General features: G+C 40.1%; 1 protein-coding gene across 1 annotated transcript in view; it reads left to right on the forward strand.

The window, feature by feature from the left end:
- tafa3a (TAFA chemokine like family member 3a) overlaps nt 1–27991 on the forward strand; it is a 171902-nt gene that overhangs the window by 129367 nt on the left and 14544 nt on the right. The window contains exon 3 of the mRNA XM_033626071.2: nt 27326–27475. Within this exon, the coding sequence (XP_033481962.1) occupies nt 27326–27475 (150 nt within the window). The remainder of the gene's footprint in view (nt 1–27325; nt 27476–27991) is intronic.

Consider the following 27991-nt stretch of genomic DNA (forward strand, 5'->3'; position numbering starts at 1 on the left):
ATGTACAGCAAACAATCCGGCAAGAGGCAGAAAACCCTGCACTCGTTCTTGATGTCCAACCATGTCAGCTGAGTTACACAGTTTTTGATAATGGTTAGCTGACGTTAAAAGATGACCTCGTTTCCTAGTCATCAGGTGTTTGTGGTTATTTGGTTTGGTTCCTGTGCCACTACGGAGAAGCACAGTTAAGTAGGAGAGAATATTTCAATAAATCATCAAAAAAAAATAGTGTTACTCCAGAACAATCTGCCCCCCTCACTTCTGAAATGATGGCTACGCCCCTGGTTGGTGCAACGTGGCGATCTCCTAAACGAGGACCTGCTCTTTATGTAGATATAAACGGCTCATTCTAGGGTAATGACAACACAGTGATTCTTATTTTCAGGTGATTATACACTAAAGAAAACTTACTTATTGAACTATATTCCACTTCTGCCGATATATCACCCTAAATCCTGCACACTGGACCTTTAAGACATCTAATGTGCTCATCATGATCCATTGAAGTTCCTCTTAAGGATTTCTTTCTCCCTCTGAGGGCTGGTTGTTGTAGTTCTGTTGTCATTAAGACTGGTGAAGGCTTTCCAACAGCTCGACATCTGTCTCTAAAATGGCATATAGTATTATTTCAAGATGTCTGAGAACATGTCGGGAAAGTTTAATGTCCTCTCTAAACGCTAATTCCTTGTACTTATACTGTTACAGATTTGCAGCCCCGAATCGTAAATATAATCCATTTGCCTTAACAACTGTCCCCTGAAACCTCTTTTCCATGCAGTTTGATTATATAAATCCTAACAGACATTTATGAGCGCTCATCTGTAGTCAGGCAATGTTGAGGAAGGAAGTTGGGGAGAAACTCGTCAGCTGTTCAGCCTTGGGTAGTTTCCTTTTTTCTTTTAAAGTAATGCTTCGCTATGGCCTGATGGTTATTCACTAGAGGCTGGATACTGACTGAATAAAGTGAAATATAAGCTTCTAAAATGCAGTCTATCAATTGCTTGCCTCCATCTTCCGGCTGCGCTCCATGACTTTTCGCCTTCTGGCTCACATCTCCTCAGGAATGAAGTGCAGCACCGAGTGTCCACATCGGACCATAAAAACAGCAACTGAGGCTGAGCATCAAGTTTATGTGAATGGACTGGAGCATAAAATGTAATGGGTGGAACCATTGGAGTTCTCCTGAAATGGCTTTTTTAAAAGGTTTGTCGACATATTTTTCAGCAAGATGGTCTATTAAAAAAAGGAACATTTATATTGAGCTGTCAGTGGGTGGACAGGTCAGATGCTCCTTTAATAGTGTCCTCAGGCGGCCCGCAATTCAACCCGGGGATCAGTGCCGGTGGCTGCCTCGCCACTAACGAGATACTATTGTTTTCCAGGGCGACATTTGATTTAGAGCCGTTGGTTAAATATACCCCTCAGTTAGCAGCATTCTTAATGTAATTACATGACAGTCTGATTTAGGGGAGAATAATCTCTGATCCTCAGCTATGAGTAATTTGAAGCAGGCCATCCTTCTTATTTTCAGACCGTGCTTGTTGCTCTACTTTTAACGCCGTCTGTCGTCTCCCGCGTCTAATGAAGACGGATCCGTCTGCGGTTCACATCATTGTGGCTCTGTCATTGTTGCAGAAATGTACAGTTTAACTGGGGACCCTCATCCCCTTTTGGTTGAACCAATCCTTCGTGTTTCATGACACTGGGCCTGTCACTCAGCTCTGAAAGGCATCAGTGGAATATGCTCAAGATGAAAAACATGGGAATTCGGTTGGAGAGCAGAGACGGCAGCCGTTTAGAGCAGACATGACATCTGTTTGACAGATAACCAGCATGTGTGCATGTCAGATGAGAAACCGGAGAGAGGAGTAGACAATCTCTGGCTTCTCTTTTGTCTGCCTCTGTGGAGGCCAGCACAGTCATGGTGAAGCTGGTCATGACGCGCTTTTGATTAGACTATAGGAAATCCACTCTCAGACATGCGATAATATGATCTTAAATAGGTTACTGTAAACCATGGATCTAAGATATAGCAAAGCAAAGTCAAGTCCCCTTCACCTATAATGAATGAAATGAGAACATCTCACTCAAAGGAAGAGAAGTCTTATGCATGTATATCAGGACCTCTGGATTCTCTCTCTGTTTAAAGCCGTCACCAGGTGTTCTTGACTTCATACACAACGAGTTTGTATCAGCAAATATGTGTTGTAGGAAATGTAATGCTGCAGAAATCAGATTTTAAAATAACAAGGAAATGCTCAGACTGAACATATCTGCGAAGTCTATACTGCCACTGCATTTTGGTTGTGTTCCCTACGAACATATTCTCACTCTGATCTCGTCACATATTGACGTTTGGTCATGGATCGTCCAAGTCCTGATATGACGTGAAAGGTACCCTGGGTGCGTTGGTTGTTGATGTTCTGTGTCAAGTTCTGCCTGTTACATGTCTTGTCTTCTTTCAATATAGACTTCTGTTTTCACTGGAAATGTAATGTTTATATACAGTCTCTTTCAAAATAAGAGCAATCTGAATTGGCGTTTTTTTCCCCTCCAAAATCGAACACATGTGGTTGGGCTTAGGAAGAAAGAAAAGGGTTTGGCTTAAAATCTTACAGGACACGAACCCCGCTCTCCCAGGTGAAGGTAGGTGTTTGTTGGACCCATCCATCACCCCTCTCACCCAACCTACTTGGACTTTTGCCGCCTTAACTTTCGTTCTTGTCCTGCCACGTTTTCCCTCGATGCCACCAAGTGCCATTAAACTATAACAGCGACCACCCGTGTATCATGCCGACGGTAAAGGACGTCTTTTTCTGTCAGTGTCTGACACCGCGAGTCACTGCCCAAGCGCCAGATTTTGACGACTTTGGTGTGAGACTGTGTTGCCCCAACAATATCTGTTCACAACAACCATAGCATTTTTACAATTAGAGAAAGATTTTTATTCTGGTTTAATATTGACACTTGAACCATAAGATGAAACCTACTGACTTTTTTGATATTGAATCAAAATCACGATCTTTCGTTTACTTTAAGCTATCTTTTTTTCCCCCTTTTTTTTTTTTTTTTTTTGGTAAACACAGTAAATTACATCTGGTGCTAATTGCACATCACAAACACTGTCTGCCCTGTCTCAAGGAATGATTCACAAAGGATATTGCACTAATTATATTACAGCGGAAGCACACACATTAAGTTTTGCAGCTGAGTGCAATTTGCCCTTTTTGTTGCAATCATTTATATCCATGTGGCAAAGTATAAATGTTGCCTCTGCACCAAGAAGACAAAGAAAAGGAACCTGAACTATTCCTCAGGTCCCGACCGACGAGGTGCAGAGGCATTGCTGAAAACTCCAGGGAAGGAATTCAAATGTGACAAAGAGAAACCATATTTGGACTGTTTTTGCAGTGAGGCTCATTTGCATAGAAAGGGACCAATTTTGCGAAAAATGTATGCATATTACCTCATTTAAATATGTGTGAATAGCACAGGAACACAGAGACGCTATTTGCTGATAGCGCCATTAGTGGTGCAGTTCACCCTTTGTGGGTGCTTTAAGAAGTACATGGTTTCTTTTTGTCCAGGGTTAGCAGCCACAGAAGCTGTTCAATCTCCTGAATATGCCCATCATTTTTACATTGTGTATTCTTTAGGCATAACAAACAATTATCACGAATGTGTTATGCTCTGCCCACATGTTTGTGTGTGTCCATGTTTGCTCGACAATAGATACAAACTGGGACCCACTCATCAACCAGCCCTCCTCCCTTTCAGCCTGTCTCACTTCCTGGATTGTTAAAAATGTTGTTAGTAACTCTAATCCAGGAAGCAATTATACTTCCACCAAAACATATTTGGCAAAGCAATTCAGCATGAATGAAGTCGGTATCAGACAGGGCCGGCCATGAGGACGACTGCTTTCTGTCACAAACATTTCCTCTCCACCATCCGTGACCTTTAGCCTTGTGTTTGTTCTGAAAAGAGAGGGACTGTTTGGGAAAATAATTGCCTGCACGATATGTGCTGATGACTAATGCACAGTATCTCTAGTCGTGCCCATGTAAGATTAATGTTATGCAATCAAGTCTCAGTCCAAAGGCAGATGGTCTTATTTGCTTATCATGACTATATAAAAAAGAACGCTGGGACTGGAAACAAAAACACAGAAGACATTCAGTGTTCACACTCAAACAGTAATTTGTAAGAAATCAATGTTGCTGTATCTTCATATCCTGTTGGCTTCAATTAAATTCCCAGTAGCTCAGAAAACAGCTCAATAGATGTAGTCCGACTGTGAATAAGGAAACAAAATCTCCCTTTTTTGCTACGTTGCAACAGAATGATAATATGAGGCTATTTTTGAAAGATTTTTTTTCTTTTTAATGTTTTTGCACACATTAGAGAGAAGTGCAAGACTCAAGATAAAACAGTGCGGCGACATTTCGCAGTTTCCAGGGTTCCTACACATTTTGCATTTCAAAATTTCACACTTTTCAAGACTTCTCTGTAGATATTTCTCATACTTTTACTCTTGCATATGGCTTATAATTGCCATCTCCCCCATGATGGAGGTGTCAAATGATTTTACATTGTGTCTAGAGTTCTCTTCCCATTTGGTATCCTTAGCCAATTAGGCTTTATGCTTGGGACTGTTGAGCCAGCCTTTGGAAAACTTACATTTACCCATTGTGGCTGCTCAGTCCACACTCCTACGCAGAAAGCTGGACAACTTTCCACTGTCAGACTTCTCTGCTCAAAGTGGAAGTAAACTAACCGGCGCTACCTACAGTACACTCGAATTGTTTAAATAGTATTATATTATTCTCCCTCGCTATTTTCTAGTCTCCTTTATAGATAAAAACCAACATAGAATGTGAATAATTTTCACAGCATCTCTGCAGCCTTGTTTATTCACTGTGTCCATGGAAACGACCCTGAATGCAGTCATAATGGTATGGTTTCCTTACACAGAAGATTACGGTTTTTGATAGATGCATCAGTGCATAACTCATAGATGTTCAGACAAGCTCAATATTTGGTTATTTGTGATGTTATACATAGTCTGTGCAATTCAAAGGCCAGGCTTGTAAGGCGCTTTTCACAGAGCTATTTTGCCGACTGTGACGCACAGGTGTAAAGGTACCTCTTTGTAGGAGTGTGCATTCAGTCGCACACCATCCTTTTTGCCTTGCTTTACACAACATCGAGCCCACTGCAATGGCTGCCTGCTCCAAATGTAATGAAAACGACTTTTGCTTGTATGATCAATTTATTTTTAGAAATTTGGATTTTTTTATTTTAGAATTAGTCTGGAAACAAAATATTTTTCTATACTTATCCGAGCTTTCGTGTACTGAAATCAAATTCCATACTTTTCCATATTGAATCGGAACCCTGATTTTCTGCCTGTTAAATTAAACAGGAATGACTCTTGAGGTGATCTATGATTGCTGGGTTTTCTTTTCCAAAATAAAACTTTTGACCAGTAGTTAACATCCTCTGTAGTGACATTACAGCAAAATTATGTAAGCCACAACAAGACACTTAATTTAGTGTTGGTCCATAAAAGAAAATGATGATTAAAACTAGATATTAAAGGTCCAGTGGGCAGGATTTAGGGGGATAAATTGGCAGAGATAGAATATAATGTAATAGGTTTGTTTTCTTTAGTGTAAAATGAAAATAAGAATTATTGTGTTTTTGTTACTTTAGAATGAGTTGTTTATATCTACCTGTAGAGCAGGTCTTTGTCCATGGAGATGGGCCTGTTGCACTGCCGTATTTCTACAGTAGCCCAGAATGGACAAACCAAACACTGACTCTAAATAGGGCCAGATTCAGATTCAGACTCAGACAATTTATTAATCACACCAGGGGCAACTTGTTTGAACAGCTTGACTTGCACACGTACCATAACATACAGTAACATGTAAACACATAAACAGATGAGTAATAAAATAAAATAACTGAACAAATAATATGCCAAGCAGTTCAGTGGAGTAAGGGAAACTATAAATCATAAAAAGTGAATAGACTGATTATCAATAAAAGATATTTAAAAAAACAATAAAAACACAAATTTACAGAGAATTTAAAAGATGAATTGCAGAGGGAATAAAAGATTTTGAATACCGGTTAGTTTTACAAGCAGGTAAAGCGAAGGCCCGACGGCAACAGAGAAAACTTGCCTGCAAGAACATGACCAGAAGAAGCTAAAATAGCTGTGACTTTCTTGAGGATTTGTTGATTGCAGAAACTGGTCAAGTCCTGCTGTGTCACTCCTGTGGTCTTTCCAGCAGATTTTGACAACTGTGTCTGTCTCTCAATGTGAGGCTGTGAAACCAGCAGATAAATGAAAAACACAGGAGGCTCTCAATGAAAGACTGATAAAAACACTCACCCTATTTGTGACGTGAAACTTCTTTACTCAGTGTTTTTACTGGTTTAAATCACCAGGATTGTTTGTTTTGGAGAGGGAAAGACCTCTGCGCATAATTCAGCTGCTGGTAAAAACTTCCTGAACATCAGGGTCTTGCATTATCAGAAATATGGTGAGCATATATTAGCAGGTGCTGGGCTGGTGGACAATCTGTGACCTGCCTAACAGTGTAGGAGACACACTGACTGGTAACGTGAAACTTCTTTACTCAGTGTTTTTACTGGTTTTAATCACCTGGGGTCTCATTTATAAAACAATGAGTAAGATCCACACTAAATACGGACAAATAATCTCCATAATGTTCGTAAGCACGGGTCAAAGTTTCTCCCATCAAGTCTGTTTTTATAGATCACAACTTTTCCATGGAAAGTGACGTACACCTCTTTCAGGCCTCGTTTTGTGCTTATGCTAAGTTTATAAATGAGACCCCTGGTCTGTTTGTTTTCGAGAGGAAGAGACCTCTGCAGATAGTTTGGCTCCAAATATAAACCTTTTGAACAATGAACACTGAAGGAATTCTAACCTGGAGAAGTTTCAGCTGGTTGCAATGTGCAGTCCTCACCACTAGATGCCACTAACGCTCCCTAAATCTTAAACATTGTTCCTTTAAGTCATGCATAGGCAACCTGTGGCTCCATCGCCCCTCTCCAGTGGCTCGGTTAATTTTTTTAAAAACATTTTCATTTTTATGTATAATTGTTGCAACCCTAAATAAATTCTAACATTCTCCAATTGTAAAAATGTGTAAATGTGTATCCTGTGCACTCAATTGAAAAAAATAAATAAATTAACATTTCATCAACTAAAACGTGCATCATATGTCTGTGGCCTGGTGCCGTTTCCTTTCAATATTGCCAAACCTCAACAGTGATGGTTAGTCTTGAGCCTTCCTAGCTAAACTAGCAGTGGATCCAAATCCATAAAAGTAAAAGAAAATACAGAATTTAATAGTGGGTGGACAGATTTGTTTGCTTTTACCACCAACGCTGCAAAGTTAAAGTACCAAATAATCTTAAATAGCCCACTGCAGAGGAGCCATCCTGTGGTAAAACCTATTTCTGAATGCTCATTTAGATCTATTATTTAATATTGATAGGCTAAATTAGACTGAATATGTAGTGTTACCATAAGGCTCAAATATGTTTTGCAGCTCCAGGCAGTTTCTTTAAATTAATTTTGTTCAAAAGTGGCTCTTTTGATTGTAAAGGTTGCTGACTTCTGCTTTAGGTTAAAGCTTTAATTAGAAGCCTTTTCCTTCATTTGAAGTACCTCCTGATACCCAGAGAGTGATTCCTGATCTGAATGTAAATCACATGTAGTGATAGACAGTCATGGAATACACGTGCCAGACTTTTTCTATTCAGGTGTTTGGAGCAGATCGAGACAAAAATGTAGAAGAATACCCTGCATTGTACTGTATCTCACAGTGTTACAATGAGATGATGAAAAATGCACATACAGTGTTATTCGCTAAAAGCGCCAGAAAATCTCATGTGATGAAATGAGCAAAAGACCATAATGGTTCTTTGATGGTGTGTCTGAACATCCCTTATTACATTTTCAGTGACTGTCTAGAGAATGAGTAAGCGTGTCAAGACAACACTTTCTTTGCAGAGGGCTTTGAGTCTGTGTGTGAGTCTTTTTCTGCCGCTCTGCCGCTCTGCCGCTGCTGTCCCTGGGTTTAATAACTTCAGTAGCCTTTCACTTATAAGGCTGTATGATTCCTTGAGGGACTCCAATTGATCAGTCAGTGGTGGGCTCTAACATCTTGGCAGCCAGATGAATGGTACTGACATGGACTTCATCTAAACCGCTAAAGCATACACTCGGGGAATGTGAGGGGCCCACTCATCTGTTTCTATATTCTCTCCCTCTAAAGATCGTCCTCAGTGAGTAAAAGATTAAAAAATAGAAGAAATTCTGCCACCAGGAAGCAGACCTGTGAGAATAAAGATCGATGAGCAAGCAATACTCACACTTTATTTTAGTAATTGAAAGTAGTTCGACCTCAAAAGCGTCGTATTGCAGTTGGATTATGGTTCTTGTTCTGGGTGCTCTCACAGGAATAATAAACCACTGAATATAATATGCACTGCAAGCACTCCCTTAGCGGTAACGAACAGTCTTTGTCAACCTGGTTGTTATTCTTATATTTATATCCAATATAATATGATATGATATTGCCATCCCTGTTATAGAGATATGGAAACAACTGCAAACAACTGTGTTAATAAAGAAAAGCCTCATACAGCTTTCCAAAAAGCTTCAAACTAATAGACAAAACAGGCTGGTTGGCATCAGCTTCCATAATGACCCATTTAAGGGTTGTCTGATTTGATGGGACAATACCAGATGTCAATACTGTTACAGATTATTATTACAAAAATGACTCATATGACCATCTTACCTGCCACCTCTGTGGTTAAGGTCTGGTTAGGTTTGTAGTCATGGTTATAGGGGAACTATTATGCTTTTCCCTCATTTTCTCTAATACATATAGTCTTACACAGTCGGATGTTCATGTTTTTTAACTTTATTTTTTATCAACTTATATGTGTTCTCGAATGAAATACAAAAAAAAAGTGAGTCACATAGATAGCATTGTTAAAGAGAAGGGTTAAGTTGTGGAGTTGTTTCATTCCAGTCTATTTCTGTACCTTTAATGTTTCCCTGGTGGGTTGATTCGTGTCCTTATATTTAGGAATTAAATCCACTTGTATGACCATACAATAACCAGTGAAAATACAATTCCATTAAAAGTCCAAAGCATAGAGCCAAAGGGCTGAAGCATGTTGGTATCTACTGTATTCACTAGAAAGGGGCTGTTTTCCTCCATAAACCTACTAACTTTTGCTCATAGATGTGTACATATATACACATACATACATACATACACACATATATACTTACACTCAGTTGCAGAAAACAAACAGGATTGCAGGTAAATAGGCTAAACGATGCTTGTTACAACCTCAGACGCAACCTGTTGCTGCGCTCTTGTAAGCTGGCACAAAAAAGGCACAAGAGTAGCACCCAGCGTTCGACCTCGTGTTTTCCAGGCGGTCAAAGACGCGGCATGTGTACGGCCTCTAATTTCCAGGGCTGGTACCTGCGGTTATTCCACAGGCTAGTTAACAGCATGTCGGGCAGGAAATCCAAAGTGTGGGATCATTTTGAGAAGGTGAAGGACGAACCCAAGGTGATATGTAAACTCATCTTCATTGGTCGACTACAAACATGACGTATCATCTGAAACATGGAAGTAGCTACATGCCCATTAGCCACTTAGCACAATCATTACTGCTTTGCCGACAGCGTCATTAACAGGCGGCTCGCTCAGTGTGTGACGTGCACTTGTAGATAAAATATAGGCCTATATTAATGAAGGTTCATTAATATCCTAAACATGTGGGCGACTAGTCGACTAATGGCCCTAAATGACGACTATTGGTCGATGAGGAAAATTTGTACTCGGAGGCAGCCCTAGTCTGCAGTTTCATGCTAAAAGATGCTAAAACGAGGTGAACTGCAGAGAATTTTCTCAGAAGCTCGTGCTTTTTGTCCCTTAACATGGCCAGGGTCGGCATTTTCCATATCTCTACCATGTAGGAGTAGAGTTAAATGTTATTTTGACCAATATTTATAACGCACAGAAATATGAGAATAACAAGCAGGTTGAGAAATACTGGTATTTACCTGCAAGCTGAACTCCTGCTTCAGTCTATCTCTTCCTCTCTCTCATATGTGAGCTTATCTCCTGGGTCTTGCTTGGTCTGGTTGTCAGCTCAGCAGGTTTACAGCTGGGTGGAAATGAGTCAATCTTTTCTGAATATGGTAATCCCATTAAACACTGGTCTTCTGAGAGTTCTCTCCGTGTTCCTCACCAGGCAAGAGGAATGAATGTTTTATAAACCAATACCTCAGTGTGTCTCTGCCGTGTTCGCCGCCACATTAACAGGCTTTTTTTTCTTTTTTAAATGGGGCCGCAAACCATTTGAATTGTTTACCTGACAGCTATATTTAATACACACTCACATACCCGTCTAATGAGTGTTTTGGCTGTGTGAGACCAGCAGCCGTGGTCCTGTAGAATCAGAGGCTCAGTTTTACATGGAGAATATGCTGCAGTCGTTCAGCAGGTTTTTCAGTCAACTTAAATGGGTTATCGGGATCTGGAGCAAACCGTATGATTTGAATCATTAATAATTCATAGGGTGTCTCCATTGTATGGCCTACAACCTCTGTTTTTATGGCTGCTGCTGTTTCTGCGGTCTGGGCCTGTGGCCAGGATGTGACTCTGTTTCCAGTGTTTGATCTGCCTCTGCATTTGCAGACTGGAAAAGGCCGGCTGGCAGCCCGCTGCATGGGGCCAGATCGAAACAGAAAATGCACACTGTATATTTTGCTCCGTGTCCCTCTGTGGTGAAAGCGTACTGGAGCTGGACTTGTTGCTTCATGCCTCAGTGGATAAAGAAGTTTGCTTCCTGTCAGGCAGATATGTCTCTACATGTCAACAAGGTGGTCAAGAGATCACATTTGAGTTGACGTTAATGTTTTTCGGGCCCTCGATTCAGCCCTCCAGAGCTGTCAAGTGTGTTTTTTTTAATCTCTGCATCTCTGTGTTTAGATGATCAGGTTCTCGATTAGTGTGTGTTTTATAAGTGACTGTAAATCACTGTGTAATTGGTTTAATTATTAAAACGTTTTAACTGTAATGTACTTCAGTAATTATGTTCCTCCATACAATCTCAGCTCCCTGAGTAGGTGTGAAGATGTGCTGGAGTGTACAGCACTGATAACAGTATAAATCCTGTCTGTGATTCACTGCTTATTGATTCCTCTCTGGTTCAAAGCACAGTCATTAAAAAATAAATCATATTTTGCCCTTATCAGTGTTTTCATTGCTCTGATGTCAGTGAATTGGCATCAGAGTGGTGAAGCTAACCATGAAATAGCCTTATCTGAATATTTCCCTGTCTAAGGTTATGTAACAGGTCATTGATATTCAAGACTTTCTATCTTCCCTTATTTGTCATGTGGTAGCCTCTTGATGAATTCAAACTCTTATGTCCACTGAGCACCTTGAGGTAAACTCTCTGTACTCTTGTTTAAACAATCCTGAGATATTATCAAGTGCATATTATAGATGACCTTGACTGTTTCTTCTGGCTGTATAATAATGTGCTGAAGCTTTGAAGAAAGTTATGTTTGAATTTGGGGTAAAGATACAGAATGTCGGCACGGTGTCCAGTGGTTAGCATTGTCGCCTCACAGCAAGAGGGTTCCTGGTTCCAACCCAGGGTGGGGGAGCCCTTCTGTCCTTCTTCCCATGTCAGCATGGGTTTTCTCAGGGTACTCCGGCTTCCTCCCACAGTCCAAAGCCATGCAAGTTAATTGGTGACTCTAAATTGTTCGAAGGTGTGAATGTGAGTGTGAATGGTTGTCTGTCTCTCTGTGTCAGCCCTATGATAGTCTGGTGACCTGTCCAGGGTGTATCCTGCCTCTCGCCCAATGTCAGCTGGGATAGGCTCCAGTCCCCCCATGACCCCAAACAGGATAAGCGGTTACGGAAATTGAATGAATGAGGCAGATGTTAATATTGCAGATGTGTTTTTAATTATTTTTGTAATGATATTTAGGGGGTGTGCTCAGATTACTAGCAGTGAATCTCTTTCAACAGATATCTGCATGTGTTTGCCGAATCTGTAGGCAATGTACAAGATTTTAGTATTTTTTTTTTTTTTTAACTTTTTTTAATTAAATTTTTGGCATAATGGACATTAACAATATCATTGCACGTGTAAATTGTTATGCATAGCTAAAAGACAACAACAGAAATAATCATAAAACAAAGAAACACAAAGAAAAACACATCAACAGTATACCTTGACTAAGTTACTTACAGGTCAACCAGATAATACAATGAAATCCTCATAATCAAAGTATTCGCCGTGTAGACCGCAGGGAAACCAAGCCTCTTAACATATGAGAAAAACGGGGCCCATGTAGTTCAAAATTTGTCTGTAGACCCTTTCAATGTGCAACTTATTTTTTTGAACTTTAAACAGTTTAAAATGGACTTGATCCAAGAAGCATGAGTGGGGGCTACAGAAGATTTCCATCTAAGCAAAATTAATCGTCTTGCTAAAAGGCAATTACATCTTTACTTGCTTTGGAGAGTTGCAGTGTGGCTGAGGGTACCCCAAACAATGCAATAAAGGGGTCTGGTTCAATCTGCAAGCCACTTATTTCTGACAGTGTGTTAAAGATCGATGGTGCCTGGGGAGACCAAATTCAATTGATAATTGCTCAAATGAAACAAATATATTGTCCACATAAAGGTCCTTAAACCTCTTAATACCAAGATTAGACCATATTGTAAAGGAACTATCAGCTATGGATGGTGGAAAAGCCGGGTTGGAGGCTACCGGGGCAAAGAAAGAAGTTGCCTGAAATCCAAAATGTCTCCTAAATTGATTCCATATCTTCAATGTTGTTTTAACACACACATTTTTAGTGTAGGAGGAGAAGGGGCCTGTAATGGGGGAATGAGCAAGGGACGATAGCGATGCCGGTGAAGATGAGGCAGCTTCCATCTCCAGCCAAATTGGGGATGGAGACAGTTCTTTATGCCGCAACCAGTACTGAATGATCCTAAGGTTAGCGGCCCAATAATACGATCTGAGATCTGGTAGCGCAGATTTTAGTATTTTAAGTATTCACAGTTTTAGTTAAGTTTTTATCAGAAGCATTCTGGTTTCTGTTTGAAGTAGAAATGACCAATCACATTTGAGTCACAGTCCATGTGGAGAGGCAGAACGCAACCTGGGAACACACTGGCTATTGTCTGACAACAATTTTTATATTAGTTTTTAAGAAAATGTATCAATAATCATAGGCAGATATCTGTGAATTTAGCCAAAATGGAACATGGCACATGGAGAGTCAGTGGATATCCACTTGCTACAACGAACCTCCCCCAATATTGGCCGTTGCCCTCAGATCACCGGTACTGGCAACATAACCACACAATAAAAACTGTTTATCCATCTTCAATGTGATTTTGTTACTGGTGTGAAATATCAGCAATGAGGAAATTTTGAAGGAAATTTGTGGGCCTGTTGAGCTCTACAACAAGATCAGAATGTTGAGCTAAAATTCATAATATCGTAAAACTTCGTAATAGCCTGGGCTATTATTTGCTTAAATGACTGAACTCAACGGACCTATATTTGGGACAGGCCTGTTATTCCTTTCACACAAAACTGTTGCTCAGCAAGAATGGGAAATGCAGTCAATTGTTTATATAAACAAGTATGAATATTGAACTTGTATCTTACTTTGTTCTGGCTCTGACAGGCAGCGCATCAGGAAAAGAGTTTTGACAATTGTTTCACAGCACCTGGCGTGCCAACACAACACCACTTTATCCTGTTAAAACAACACTCACTTGGATTAATTTTTATGAAAAACACATCTATTCTCATGGACTAAAGGAATATAAATAACTTCCCAAGTAAGCGTGGAATGGACACATATTCTGACTTTATGACCGATTCTCTCTTGTTTACCATGCTGGTAATTCTGTATTACTTACTGTCTTCTTTGGTGCTCATGGTTATATTTGTATGCACAATCAAAGCAGCTAACTAACATTAGCTCAAGTGGGTAGCCAACAACCTGGTTTTATACATCTACAAAAATGAACTGCTTGGCAACCAGACTAGGCGTTTAATTGAGACGGGAGTTTATTGGTTAAAATTCAATTGAAGTTTTACGGTATTTTGTAATGATGTAGTCCCGACCAATACTGGGCATCTGAGGACGACACTGATAAATATTTGAGAGTCAGATAATGACCACATGACCTGTGGTGTACCGCAAGGTTCATTTGTAGGTCCAATTTTATTTTGTCCATATGCTTCCACTCAGCCAGATCATTGAACACACCGTGTATTTTTTCATTGCTATGCAGACGACACACTAATATACCTTCCACTGAGACCTGGTGACCCAAACAGCCTAGCTGTTTCTTTCGGCTGCCTTAGTGATTTAAACTGTTGGATGACAGAAAAGTCTCCTTTCACTCAGTAACTCTAAATCAAAAATCACACTGTTCAGCCCCCCAAACCTTATCATCATTATTGTGAATATCCTTGGACCCCTGTGTGCTTATGTGAAGCCGACTGCCAAATATCCGGGAGTAATATTTGACTCTGACCTAACTTTCCAACCACATATCAAAAAAAGTCCATCTCCAAAATCAAACCAATACCCTTCTTTTGGTGTGTCAGAGTAATTCATGTACTTATTTTCTCCAGACTTGACTACTGTAATTCCCTCCTCTCTGGCATCAGACAAAGGTCAGTCTCTCGCCTCCAAATAGTTAAGAATGCAGCAGTGAGGCTTCTCACTGGTGTTAACAGACGACATCACATCACCCCAATCCTGGCTTCTCTCCACAAGCTCCCTGTTCATTTTAGAATTGATTTTAAGATTTTGCTGATCACTTTTAAAGCTGATCTGGGTTTGGTCCCAAGCTTCTTAGCAGAAATGTTGACCCCATATGAGCCAGTTTGTAGCCTTAGATTCTCAGGTGGGGACCTTCTGGCCGTTCCAGAGTCAAGGCGTAAATCTGAAGGTGATCGTACCTGCCTGAGGAGATAAGGCTCGCAGAATCAGTGAATTCTTTCAAATCGCTTCTTGAAACCCATCTTTATAGATCTGCTTTTATGTTATGTCACCTTTTTGATCTATTTTAATTATCTGATTTCCTTTGTTTCTAATAATATTTTGCATCTTGCATTTTGCATTTTTTTTGTCCTCTTATTTTAACTCTACCCTAACTCTACCATAGTTTTGTCTCGCTTATGTTAACTGGGATAGTTTGGCTCTCTATTGCCTTCTGAGTGTGCTGTTTCTGCTTTTGCTTTGCTTGTTGAAGCACTTTGTAAACTCTGTTTCTAAAGGTCAATCAGTCAATCATTTATTTGTCACATGGAATTATACAACATACAACTCCAGTGAATTCTGATCCCATCAGCTACTTTAACTTTAGCACAGCAATTAAGTCCTTTTTACATCTTCTCACATAGTTTGCTGCTGCTTTATAATTGTCAGTGTTTCTGGATGGTTCTGCAAGTGGAACGATTTAACTGTCCACACATCCCAACCTCATGGGCTGTATGGTCACTCCACCTGAACATGGGTAGAAACTCTACTTTGCAGTTGGCTCTGAGTATAGCAGTGAAGCAGCAACAGAACAGCACCTTCACTTTCCACAGACGCACCAGTCCCTCTCTTACTGTAAAGCACTTGCCTCCTCTGTGTCTCTCCTCAGTGCTCTGCTCTGGTGCATTGGCATTTAAAAAAGGAGCCTCCTGGATGAATGATACTGTCGAGGATTTAGGCAAGTTTTCGGTGAATCAAAGGATTGAAACTGATTCCTGATATCCCTCTGGAAACTGATGTGGCACAGGGATCATCCAGTTCATAATGCAGTGCCTTACAGTGGTTAGCAGGATGCTAGTCTGGCTGTTGCCTTCTCCTCTATCTCCTCCTTGATGTGTGCATTGGAAAACCTCGCCTAGGCTAGCCAGCAGGTAGTTAGCTAGAAATTGGCAAAAGGACAGTTTACAGATTGGTAAGTTGATTTCCACATCCCAATGAGTGCCTCGCAGCCACACGCCACCACTGCCCAAAGCCAACCACAAAAAGTACCACCGACACTTGCAAAACAGACATAAAAGCCTAAATTCAAGGCAAATTTAGTGGAGGTGACATAGAGGTGAGTGGAAGCTTTCACACCTGCTTCATAAATAATGTTGTTGTTATTGTAATTATTATTTATGTTTTTAATAACATCAGCCAATATATATTCTGTTTAAGATTTTTTTTTTTTTTTTTTTTTTTTTTGCATTTCGTCTTTATTTGGTAGTGGCAGTGAAGTTTCAGTGAAGTTAGCTGAGCATAAGGACTGGAAACAGCTCGCCTGGCTCTGTCTTAAGGCAACACAATCCACCTACCAGCACCTCTAAAGCTTACCAATTGACATGGTAATTTACATGTCACGTCTTGTTTCTTTAATTTGTGCAAAAAAACAGTGCAGTTAGGTTTTATGTTGGTTTATAGACAGTACTACTTGTCCTTTCTAGGGCCTGTATCCACATCGTTTTTTCTCCAGCAGAAAAGTGGTGGCAGGGCATTTGGGAGCGCTTCATCCCTTCATAATAAAATAAAAAAACAAAAAACGCTCTCAGACCTTTTTGTCAAAGACAAAGACATACCCTGCATGGGTATGTTTCTATGACAACAATATCTTGACACTGACATCAGCTAGGTAGCTATTGCAACACTATATTAACAGGGGGTTGACTGCTACTAGTAGACTGTAGCCTAGCTAAAAAGGCAGCAGTGATGTCACCGGTGCCTTTCTGAAAAGTTCAAAGATTTTCAACTTTTGAGGGTACAGAGCAGGCGAACAAAAAAGGGTAGCGCTCTGAAAAAAAGATGCTGCCACATACGCTTTCTCCTCATCGGGAACAATTTTAAAAAGACGCTTGCGCTGAGAAAAATACGCTAAGTGGACACAGGCCCTTATTCTCTGCTGGTTGCCTGGCAACCCCGCAGTGATGATAAGACACCATGAAGTCACAGCTCCTCGGCAAGACATACTGTAGGCACAGTGACAGACTGTCACTTTCACTTATTAATTTTTGTATGGATTAATATGGATTGTGTTGGACACTTTGTACTGATGACATGTATTCAAGATAGAAATATATCTGTGATAAACTAATATGGGCCTGCTAACATTTGGCTCCAGCTCTGTTGTCATCTCTGAAGTGAAGTAGTACATTTACTTTGGTGGAGACACATTTCTGAAAAGTGTTGATTGCTTCTCTCAGATTGTACCTGTTCAGAGTTGTCTAACTTTCTCACATGTGTAAATAATTGATTCACATTTATATGAAGTTCTTGCTGCATACCAGCAACAGCGAGGTTTGCATATGTAACGCTTAAAGCTTTGCCATTTCCAGTATAGTTTTAAAGTTATAGATGTCATGCTTTGTCCTATAAAGCAGTTGCTTTTTTAAGCTCTGTCATGTGCTCTCAGTTTGCAGACTTGCAGTATGCTGGTGTTTTACCATCTGTCTCATCAAAACCTTCAGCCTCACATTGAGCCTTCAAACACATTATTTTAAAACAGGAAATTATTCTGCCAGTGGCAGCAGATAATGTGTCTTCAGGTACGTTTTACCTTGTTTCAAAAATGTTCAAGAAATAAGCAATTTTGGAACGATGCTTACCAAAATTGGTGAACAAAGGAAATTACTCTTTCCAGGAATTCATTTATAATTTCACCCGGATGACAGACTCTTTTTAGGACTTAATGACAGACTTTTTAAACAGAGTACCTTCTCAGTGTCACAGTGTCACACGCTGTGCATAATATTTGGCACATGATTTATTCCGGATTCTGCTTGTTGCAATCAGCGAAGTCTCCCTGTCAGCATCAGAATCAACGCTGTGCTTCTGTTTCTCATGTATCCCCCGTTGTGCTTCTGTTACTGTATCTTGTGCTTGACTGGCCAGGTGAGGATGATACAGCCAGTCATGCAGCTGACAGTTGGAACAGCGTGTTGTTCTTGATGCCTCCCTACCTGCATGTTAGATCAATTGTATGATTGCTGCAGAAGCTGAAAGCAACCTGTGGCTTCGCTCTAACCTGCATGATTGGTTCTTTGATAAGGACAACAGAAGAGCCCTTCACCTTATGACTTAGAGGCTACATGTTTCAGTATAGAAATGAATGTACAGTGTTGCCCCATGAGGTTCAGTCTCCAGTGGGGTTCCTCAAGGGCTTTCTGAGCTGGGACCAGATTTATTTTGACAAATTACATCCTACTTTAAATGTATATGTGGCCTATATAAGAGTCACTGTTCATACATTAAAAATACACTTTTCATGTCAGATTTATTTGGGAGCTTTAGTCAGTGGAAGACTTTTTTAATTGTGAAATCTGTTTCTAACAAAATTCATCCATGTATAATCAGAGCTATTAATGTAATCCATTCAAATCTCCTCATTATTAGTTTATTGTGGGTGAATGTGACTGGCAGCTGTTCGAATTAAACGGATAATTTCCCTCATCCCCGTTGAATTCAGAAGTTTTAGAACATAAAACAAAATGCCTTCCAAATGTAAGAATGCAAATTTACCCATAAGCACATTTTATGAATAACGTCAGGGGAGATGGTTCTGTTTTTCTCTGCCTGTCTTCTCTTGTCTGGTTGGTTAACTGCTGCAGAAAAAACCATGATATCAAGTCAAAGAGAGTGGACAGCACAGCAGGCAAAATAACCAAAAAGTAGGGAGAGCGCATCCGTCAACTCTTCTTTTGGTGGGTCAGAGGATTCACACATTGCAAACCTTTATTTATAAATGCCCTGTGCCCTCCTAAATATAATGTCAGGTTTATATTTTATACTTTTGGATGTACCACAGTAGTCACCATTTATTAATGCACAGTGCTGTGTAGTTTGGTTTACACACAGTAGTTTTATAAACTAGATAACTGACTGCTTGTCAGAAACAGTCCATCCATCCATCCATCCATCCATCCATCCATCCATCCATCCATCCATCCATCCATCCATCCATGGGTTTTGTGCCAAAACCTGACCACACTTTAATCATAGATACGTTTCAACATATTTGCTACATAACATACAAATGTTACATGTCTGTGGTTTGCAGAAATGTACAATGCCAACATTTTCCTGGTGATTGAGTTGCTGGTTAAGTTCATTATTTGGTTTTAATACAAACATATGAATAAATATTTCTTACACACTGTTGTGATAAAGAGATCAAACAAAATGATCAAACAGATCTTGTCAAATTTCTACCTACCTTTTGCATGAAAAATCATGGGTTTTTTTTTTTTGGTAAGGTACCCGGTATGTACAGAGAGGAAGTGTGGGGAAAATGCATTTAATTCTGCGGGTGACGAGACTGGATGTAGGACATTGACGTGAAGTTTTGCAGGGTGGCACATCCAGGGGTGCCTGTGCACGTCTAGCTGCTGCCGTTGTGGGTACGTTCATTGAAACTAATGGGCGTGTATTTTTGTGTTTTGGCCTACACTAATAGGGAATATAATATTTGTGCACCACATAAAAAAATGGAAAGAAATTTGAAATTCTTTAATTCTAATCATCCTTAATGTGACAAAATATAGACACAGGTTTCTTGTTTTATCATCCATTCCTAATCCCTAATAGCTGCAATAATAAGCAGCAAAACAGCAGATGTTTCAAGAGGACGGCAGAACGATGTGAGTATACCTCTTTTTTCCAGCTCTTTGCAGGTTCTGGTTGCATATTGGCATTTGTCAATCAGTGGTCGATGGATATGATTGTAGTGCAGAGGGCTCTGCTTCAGAGTGGTATTGATTGGCTGGAGGGTTGGGCCTCCTGCCAGTTCTCATTAGTGGTCTCTGTCCTTTCACCTTTCTTTGTTTCTCATCTCTGCCTCTTGCTGACGTCGGTGCCTGATGATTCGAACTGATGACAGTCCTAAGTGCTTTAATAGAAACATATTGATCACAGGTGTTGAGAGAGCGCATGGAGAAAACAGGCAGCTTTTCTCCGACATGTATGTAATGCTTGACGACCCTCACACTGAGTTGCTCCCATTGATGCCATATAAAGAGCATAGTTTGTACTGGGAACAAGGTGACAGGGTGACCTGGTGGTTAGACAGATCATTTTACATCGGAGGGAATCAGAGGGTCAGTGGTCCTTCAACCACTGTCAAAGTGTCCTTGAGCAACACATCGACCTCTTACCTGCCCAGAGCTGCAGCTCTGAACCGTATGCAGTCATGTATGTTTGACCCAAAGAATGTGAGGAAAAAATAGCAGTAATATATACACCGCTGGTTGTGTGAAATATGCCCAGAGGGATTACTTCAAAATGAATGAATGTTAAATGATTCATAAATCATGTTTCTCTGATTTAAATTATTTTTATACCTTTTAATTTTTCTTTTTTTATCAGATCTAAACACCATCCAGAACCCCTTAGTCACCATTAGTGATGCTCAGGTCAAGGTTTTTAAAACCCCCAACGACCTGGCCTGTTATGTGAGCCAAGCCGCCCCACCCGACCCATAAACATAGACCTTAACCTGATGACCTGTTGGCTGTATTGTATGTAAATTCCAGTAAATATCACAATATAAAGCATGTTTTCTATTTAACGAGCTCAAGCCTAGGAAGGAAGCAAGCACTCACCCATCTTACAACTGGTAACATCTTAAGTCCAATCTCAGGCGCACAGCTGATACTCTACATGGTTTGTTTACATGACGTAACAGAAGTGCATATTTTACTGTTTCAGTGTGAACAGAGAGATGCTTGCTTGCTGTTAGGACACAGTGTTAGGCCTACATATTCTCAGAGGGAAATATTTTCACTTGATATTATCACCAAAGAGATTTAAACACACCTGAATAACAGATTTTCCTGGTCAAAAGCTGGATAATGAAAAACACTGAGCGCTGGTGATAGAGTTGTTTGCTGTGTGAGAGAGACAAAGAGAGGGAAAGAGAAGGTGGAAGGTGGACTATTGCACAATGTTTCCGTAAGTTATAATAACTTAATCACAATGCTGATCCATCATCTGATGACCTGCCCGCTCACAACACATGCTATTTTCTTAAAAGCTTACCTGAATCGCCTGACCAGAGGGTCGACCCTCAGGAACTGTGGGTCGCATAACTATTGGTCTAGGGCTGCTGTGAAACTATGCGTACATAGGGCAACAAAAAAGTTTGTCTTGGGTGCGTCATAGGGCTGCTCGATTATGGAAAAAAAAAAATCCTAATCACAATTATTTTGGTCAAAATTGAATTTATGATTATGCAAACGATTGATGACGACACGTGACGAGTTATATTGTTTAAACTACGGCATGTCATTTTTGTCTCTACATGGTGGTATTGCGCATGCGCGGCTTCCGTAGAAGACAAAAGTAACATCTCCAGGCTTCCGTGACTAAAAATCGTTTACCCTCGATTTCATTAATTTTGAAATCGTTTGACCTCAAAATTGTAATCGCGATCACCAGACGATTAGTTGCACAGCCTTGGTGCGTCGGAACAAAAGACAAACAAGAAAGGACGGCAGAGGAGATATCCGTACACCAGTGCAACTGGGCTGGACAGCCACAAGGGTCACCAGGCTGAGATCAATGCAAACATTAGTCAATTTGTTTAGGACATCCGTGCACAAAAAGAGTGCTCAAAGTGGGTAAAAGTAAAAAGTGAATGAAATAAAAACAGCCGCAAACATCACTGATGATAGTCAAGGACTGAAACGTTTGCTGCTGTTTTTATTCACTTCTTATGTTATTTTATTTTTTGCATTGATCTCAGCCTGTGGACCTTTTTGTGGCTGTCCAGCCCAGTTGTGCGGGTATCTCCTCTTTAAAACATATATGTTTAAAATCAGAACAAAAATGACTAATAAAGAAAACATAAATATGAAATAAACAATAACATGCACAAAAATGATAAATACAGTAAGAAGAGAATTCATCAAACATTTGAAGGAGGGAGGAGAAGCCCTTTCCATAATTTTTTCTCAGAATACGTTCTTAAAGAAATTGAAAAGATTAAAGAAGAGCCTACCAGCAACTCTAAAGCTCACTAATTGACAAATATGGTAACTTTTCTTTAAGTAAACAAAACCTGTCTGGTGTAATTAACCACAGCTACTGCAGACTGACCTAATGGTCTTTCTATGACACTTCACGCCTCAATTATAGTCTTATCCAACTTAATTACTTGATTTTATTTATGTCTGTGTCGCCTTTTCTCCCTTTTTTATCCTATTTAGTCATTTAAATTTATTTTTATCCTGTTCTCCAGTTTTCAGGTGGTACAGTAAGTTATGCTAAGCTAAGCTAACCATTTCCTAGCAATCGCTTCAATGGAATGGTAACAATCGTCTCACGGAGCACTCATACAATTGCATTAAAAGCTAGTAGGTGTATTTCTAAAATGTCAAACCATTCCTTTGATGTTTTAAATTTGAATTTTTGTATTTTTCCACCTGATTAAGTCGAGGGTGGTGTTTGTCTACTTTTCTGAGACATGCTGTGAAGACTTTAGAGAAGTATTTCTTTCCCTCATTAAGTCAGTTATAAGTTCCTTCCCCAGTTTGTTAATAACTTTAAAACTTTCTCACCATCTCACAGACCCACACTTGTAGCAACAGTAGTCAGACAGTTCACAGTTGTTTCTTCTCACATGGATCGTTACCAGCTTGGGCTGACCACCGCGCCCTGCTCTCTGACCTCTCTTCCTGTCCACACTGCATGGTGGTATTGGGTCCAGCCTCAGAGTCAGCGACCTTCGCCAGCAGCTCCGGTTTTAATCAGCAGCTCTCTCCACACGGGCAGCCCCGACCAGCCACTCCCTGCACCTTAATGAGTCGAGAGTCCCAGGCCAGACTGAGCCGCAGCTCGCTCTGTAGCTTTCTTTCCTCCTTTTCACATCTCAGCAGAGTGGGCGTATGTACAGCAGAACTACACCCAGTGAGGCACATCATTGTGTGAGACCAGCAGACAAGGCTGAGAACATTTGAAAGGCTTTTAGTGCGACATCTGTCTTTGACTCTTTCTTTTTCGACTAATTGAATTATATTGTAGCAGAATTTTTTGATGCTGGCCAGTTTCTTGACACCAACACATCATTAGTTTTCCCGTACAATCAGGTGATTTACGATGATTGTCTTTGCTCGTCGCTCCTCTTTTGATTGCCTGCTGTCCACATGAGTCTGTCTCTTAAACAAAGTTTGAATATTCCATCCAAACTAGCCCAACTTTTGAAATTAACTTTGATCGGAGGGCGTGCTGGTGGCTTAAAGATAATCACATCAAGGGCACGGACCCTGACCTGTTTTTGCATCAGTAAGTTTCTGCCGGGTGAAAAGCACTCAATCGGCAATTGTTGTCTTGCCTTTTGTGGGAATGTGAATAGCGGCGTATTGATTGGGAGCAAAATGTTTTTAATGTTGTAGATGAGATTTCAGGATTGCTAGCTAATGGGAAGATGGAAGCTCCCTGCAATCTATTTTCAAGTCAAGTTCCAAATTGAAAATCTTTACAGGCGTAATTAAGGCTTATCTGAAAGGAATGTCAAAACTTTTCAAATGCCTTTTTTATTTATTTTTTTCTGCCCATCCAATCCTGATTGTTACGTGTAAATACACAAACACGCTCAGAATGGTGATGAGTCTATGCAGAAAGGTAATGAATATAAAATAGAGAGCAGTATTGATGTTTGATCCACCTTAATGGCAGTGAAAACAGTGTCCTTGTAATTGATATTGTAATGTTCTTTCAAGTAAATAAGCGGTTTAGTGATGTTAATCAAGTCATTTTCTCAAGTATGTGTGTTTTCAGCGTAATGTAACTACATTAGTCTCATCCCAATGGAGAAATTCTCTTTTCGTCCTCTGCTTGGGGTGCAGGGTCAGTGGATTAAGTGTGTTGTTCAAGGACACGTGGACAAGTGGGGCTTCACTAGGGGTCAAAGTCGGGCTCCTCCACCTGGGGGATGACCTGGATTTTAAGTTGCAGTTGTGTTTGGATGTTTGAAACAAGACTGTGCTGAGAAAGTACTCAGATGCCCTCAGCCAACATAACTGTTCCCTCCTGTGTCCAGTCTTTGTGCTAAGCTAAGCTAGCAGGCTCCTGGTGGTAGCTTCATAGAGAGAGTGACCTCAATCTTCTTCAATCTAACACACAGCATGAAAATGAATAACCATATTTCTAAAAATGTTTAAGTATTCATTTAAGCTCTCAACAGCAGACACAACATTTGCTCAAAACTGATGCATAAGGTTTGTATCAAGTACTACAGGGGAATGTTAACAAGTAAATCGTGTACACAGCCCTCTAATGCTGATCATCATATGAAGGGACATGTCACATTCTTCAGCTGTGTGGCTCACTGATAAGCTCTGTATTTATAATGAAACTATTCCATATACACCATGTTGGAGCTGTAAATATTAAATCATGTGTATCAGTCCACAGGTGAAAATAGTTCCTAACAAATGCACATTTTTTCTCCTGTTTGAGTCATGTTAACTAAAAAACTACAGTGCCCAGCTATTTTACAAAATGTCTTTACCTTTTTTAACGGCAATAACTCATTTAATTGTGCCCCTTTTTTAAAAGATGCAGTGTATCCTCAGTAGAAACACATGGGTTTGCAGCTGAGTGACACCCACAGGGATGTCAAAGAGAACAGGAAAATGCTAATGCTGTTGCTTTTGGTGTTTGGATGGGATTTATAGTAACACAAGACACAAAAAAATCAACCAATCAATTTATTTGTCACACGAATTCCTATAAAATAGTAAAATGAGATCCTGTCAGTTCCTTCAATGTGTGCATTAAACCAATGACTGTAACGGTGAATGTAGACTGAGCAGTCTTAAGCAGTGTCTTCATTAAAGATCCTTGTGGCTGGTACCTTCTTCCCAACCTCAGCAGACAGAAAAAGCCAAGTGGTTGTAAAAGATATTTAACACCTGTGTAGTGGATCTGCACAATATGAGGAAAATATATGATAAGGTTTTTGAATGTCACGATAATTATATTACTTGTGAAAAATAAATGATATTAAAGTGCACTCAGTTCTGCTTTCCTGGTGCTCTCAGTATACTGTTAGAATATAACACATTTCTTGTTTAATGAAAAAATAAAATGATTCGCAACATTCTTTTATTAAATAAAACTGCGCACATTAAACTGGGACTCCTTTACTCCCACAGGCTCATCTTTTGTTATGTTATGTATTATGAAAATCCTTAAGATTTCCCACCTACTTGAGGTATTCCTAGAAGCAACTTCAGAAAGCAAGGAAGTAAATAGTGGAAAGAAAATAGAAACTATAGGGTAAGGTAAACCACAACCAGGACAATTTACTTGTTCTAACTATTGAAAATTGCACTTATATTTTCTATTTACCCTGGACTTTGACATCCTATAAGAGAAACAATATGGTTTAGTAAGTTGTTTAGGAACTCAGACCTGACCAGTTTTTACCTTTACTTGATACATGCTACTGGAGTTTTAGTTTCGATATTCATTGATTGAAGACTGAAGAGGAAATACAGCAGGTGTAGCTGAATAAAATTTGGAGATATTATGATGGACTGAATGGGATCTGTTTCTATCTAAGAATGTATTGTATCTCTGTGGACATGTCAGTAAAAAGGATAAGTGGGAGAAAATTGAGCCTTAAACTGAAATTTAGTGGCATTTACTTGCAGACACTGACAGAGTTCTATTATTGTTGCTGTAATGCTTTGGTGAGAAAATGGACGACCCTTTCTCCAAGTAATTATGTTTTTATATTATTTAATTGGGGCGGCAGAGTGGTGTAGTGATTAGCAATGTCGTCTCACAGCAAGAGGGTTCCTGGTTCGCCTTCCTCCCACAGTCCAAAGACATGCAGGTTAATTGGTGACTCTAAATTGTCCGTAGGTGTGAATGTGAGTGTGAATGGTTGTCTGTCTCTATGTGTCAGCCCTGTGATAGTCTGGTGACTGCCTTTCGCCCAGTGACAGCTGGTGGGTTACAAACATTTGTAGTTTGTAAACAGAGTTTTTACTTTTAGTACTGTTTCCTGCTGCAGGGTGAGTGACTTACATACTGCTTCTTGTAGAGACAGAAAACTAGCTTGACGCTGTATGTATTCAACTGTGGGGACCTCGAACAAATGACTAAGGAGAAATTTGGACCCCGTAGCTGGTCCCGTTGGGAACCACTGCTCTAAATGACATTGTGGTGACACGGTAGTCACTGTCTGGACTGTGTTCAGAGTCAACGTTTCTTTGAGTTAATGAAACACTACATTTATGTAACGAGCTGGAATCGCAGAGAGGATGTCGGGGTGGACTGTGGACACACAGAGTGCAGGACTGTGACGCCAGTTTTGATCAAAGCTAGAGTGTATAGAAACCGCAACAAAGACCAGATCAGTGGCAGTCCCACACCGCATAACACACTGGTGATAAAAAGTAGACACTCCTCAAATTGATCTGGAAGACCGCCCAAAAACTCCCACAGAATACAAATTCCCTTTCATTCGTCTCTTTGTGTGCAAACTGTATATATGTGTGTTTGTATCAGTGCACAATGAGAATAGTGTTGTATTTATTTGCTGTTTTTTGAGAGCAAACAAATACAGACACCAAAGAGCTAAAAATCTATCTGACCATCTTTATTTAACGCTCTTTTTTTGCACAGGCATTTCAATGATATCCCTGCAGTTGTGGTCTTGGCTGGTCTTGAAATAAAATCCTTTGTCTGAGAGACGGAGACAAGGTCGAGAAAAAATGCCCTCAAAAAGTGGTCTGGAGACCGCGATTGATCTCCAACAGCACCAGTCTGGTTTAGGCAACAAAGCAGTTTGGTTAAGGTTAAATGTTAATTATCACAATTTCCCTTGGGGATCAATTAAGTATTCTTGATTCAGATATTTTTAAAAAAGTAACAATAAAAACAATGCTGTAGTCACTGTGAGTGGGTGATGTATTGATAGATTGTTTATTCTGGTGGAAATAAACATTGTCAGTTCTGATTTTGTAAATATGTTTGGGATCAACATTTTTGTTGCTTACCAGATACGTTAACGAGCAACATTTCCTCGTTATGTTAATATAACGATGAATGCGCTTGACATTACGCTTCCCTCCAAACATATTTCCTGTTTTAAATTAATTGTATATGAAGGTAATTTCCAAGACACAGGGCTGACACATTCACTCTAACCACTGTATATGTTTCTCCTTCCAGTTCATGTGAAAGCGGGAACCTGTGAGGTAATTGCTGCACACCGATGCTGCAACAAGAACAAGATCGAAGAGAGATCCCAGACTGTCAAGTGCTCCTGCTTCCCTGGACAGGTGGCGGGAACAACAAGAGCGGCTCCATCTTGTGTAGACGGTATGCCAGCTTTCTCATTATAGTTTTGGTAATGATTTGAGGCTGACTTGTGATTAGGGTGGAAATGCGGTGCGGTGCAGAAACTGTCACACCTGTCACTGCGCTTCTGGTACTTATTCCATTGATTGTTCGGGGATGTGAGGTTTTATTGTATGAGAGGAGGAATAAAAAAATACAGTGTTGAGATTTTTGTGATCCTGTTGCTGTGTCTGTGAGGCTTTTATAATCCTCAAAATCAAATCGCCCACCAGTTCATTCAGTCTGTTGTCGAGGCCACATCAGACCTTGTGTTCAGCCGCGTAGACCGAAGGCCGGGTCATTTAATATCATGTCAAAAGTGGCCTCAGTTACAGGTGAATCGATCCCCATCTGCTGCTTTCGCTGTAATGGCTCCGACAGAGACTTCCTCGATTTTGACAGTTCTCTTTTCGCTGTAGAAATGTCAGGGGAAGCTGTTTCTCCCCCGTAGGCCTCCTCGGAGCAACTTAAGACCTTGACGTGGCAACCTGCTGCACG

Source organism: Epinephelus lanceolatus, chromosome 1, assembly GCF_041903045.1.
Source record: "Epinephelus lanceolatus isolate andai-2023 chromosome 1, ASM4190304v1, whole genome shotgun sequence".
NCBI classification, from domain to species: Eukaryota; Metazoa; Chordata; class Actinopteri; order Perciformes; family Serranidae; genus Epinephelus; species Epinephelus lanceolatus.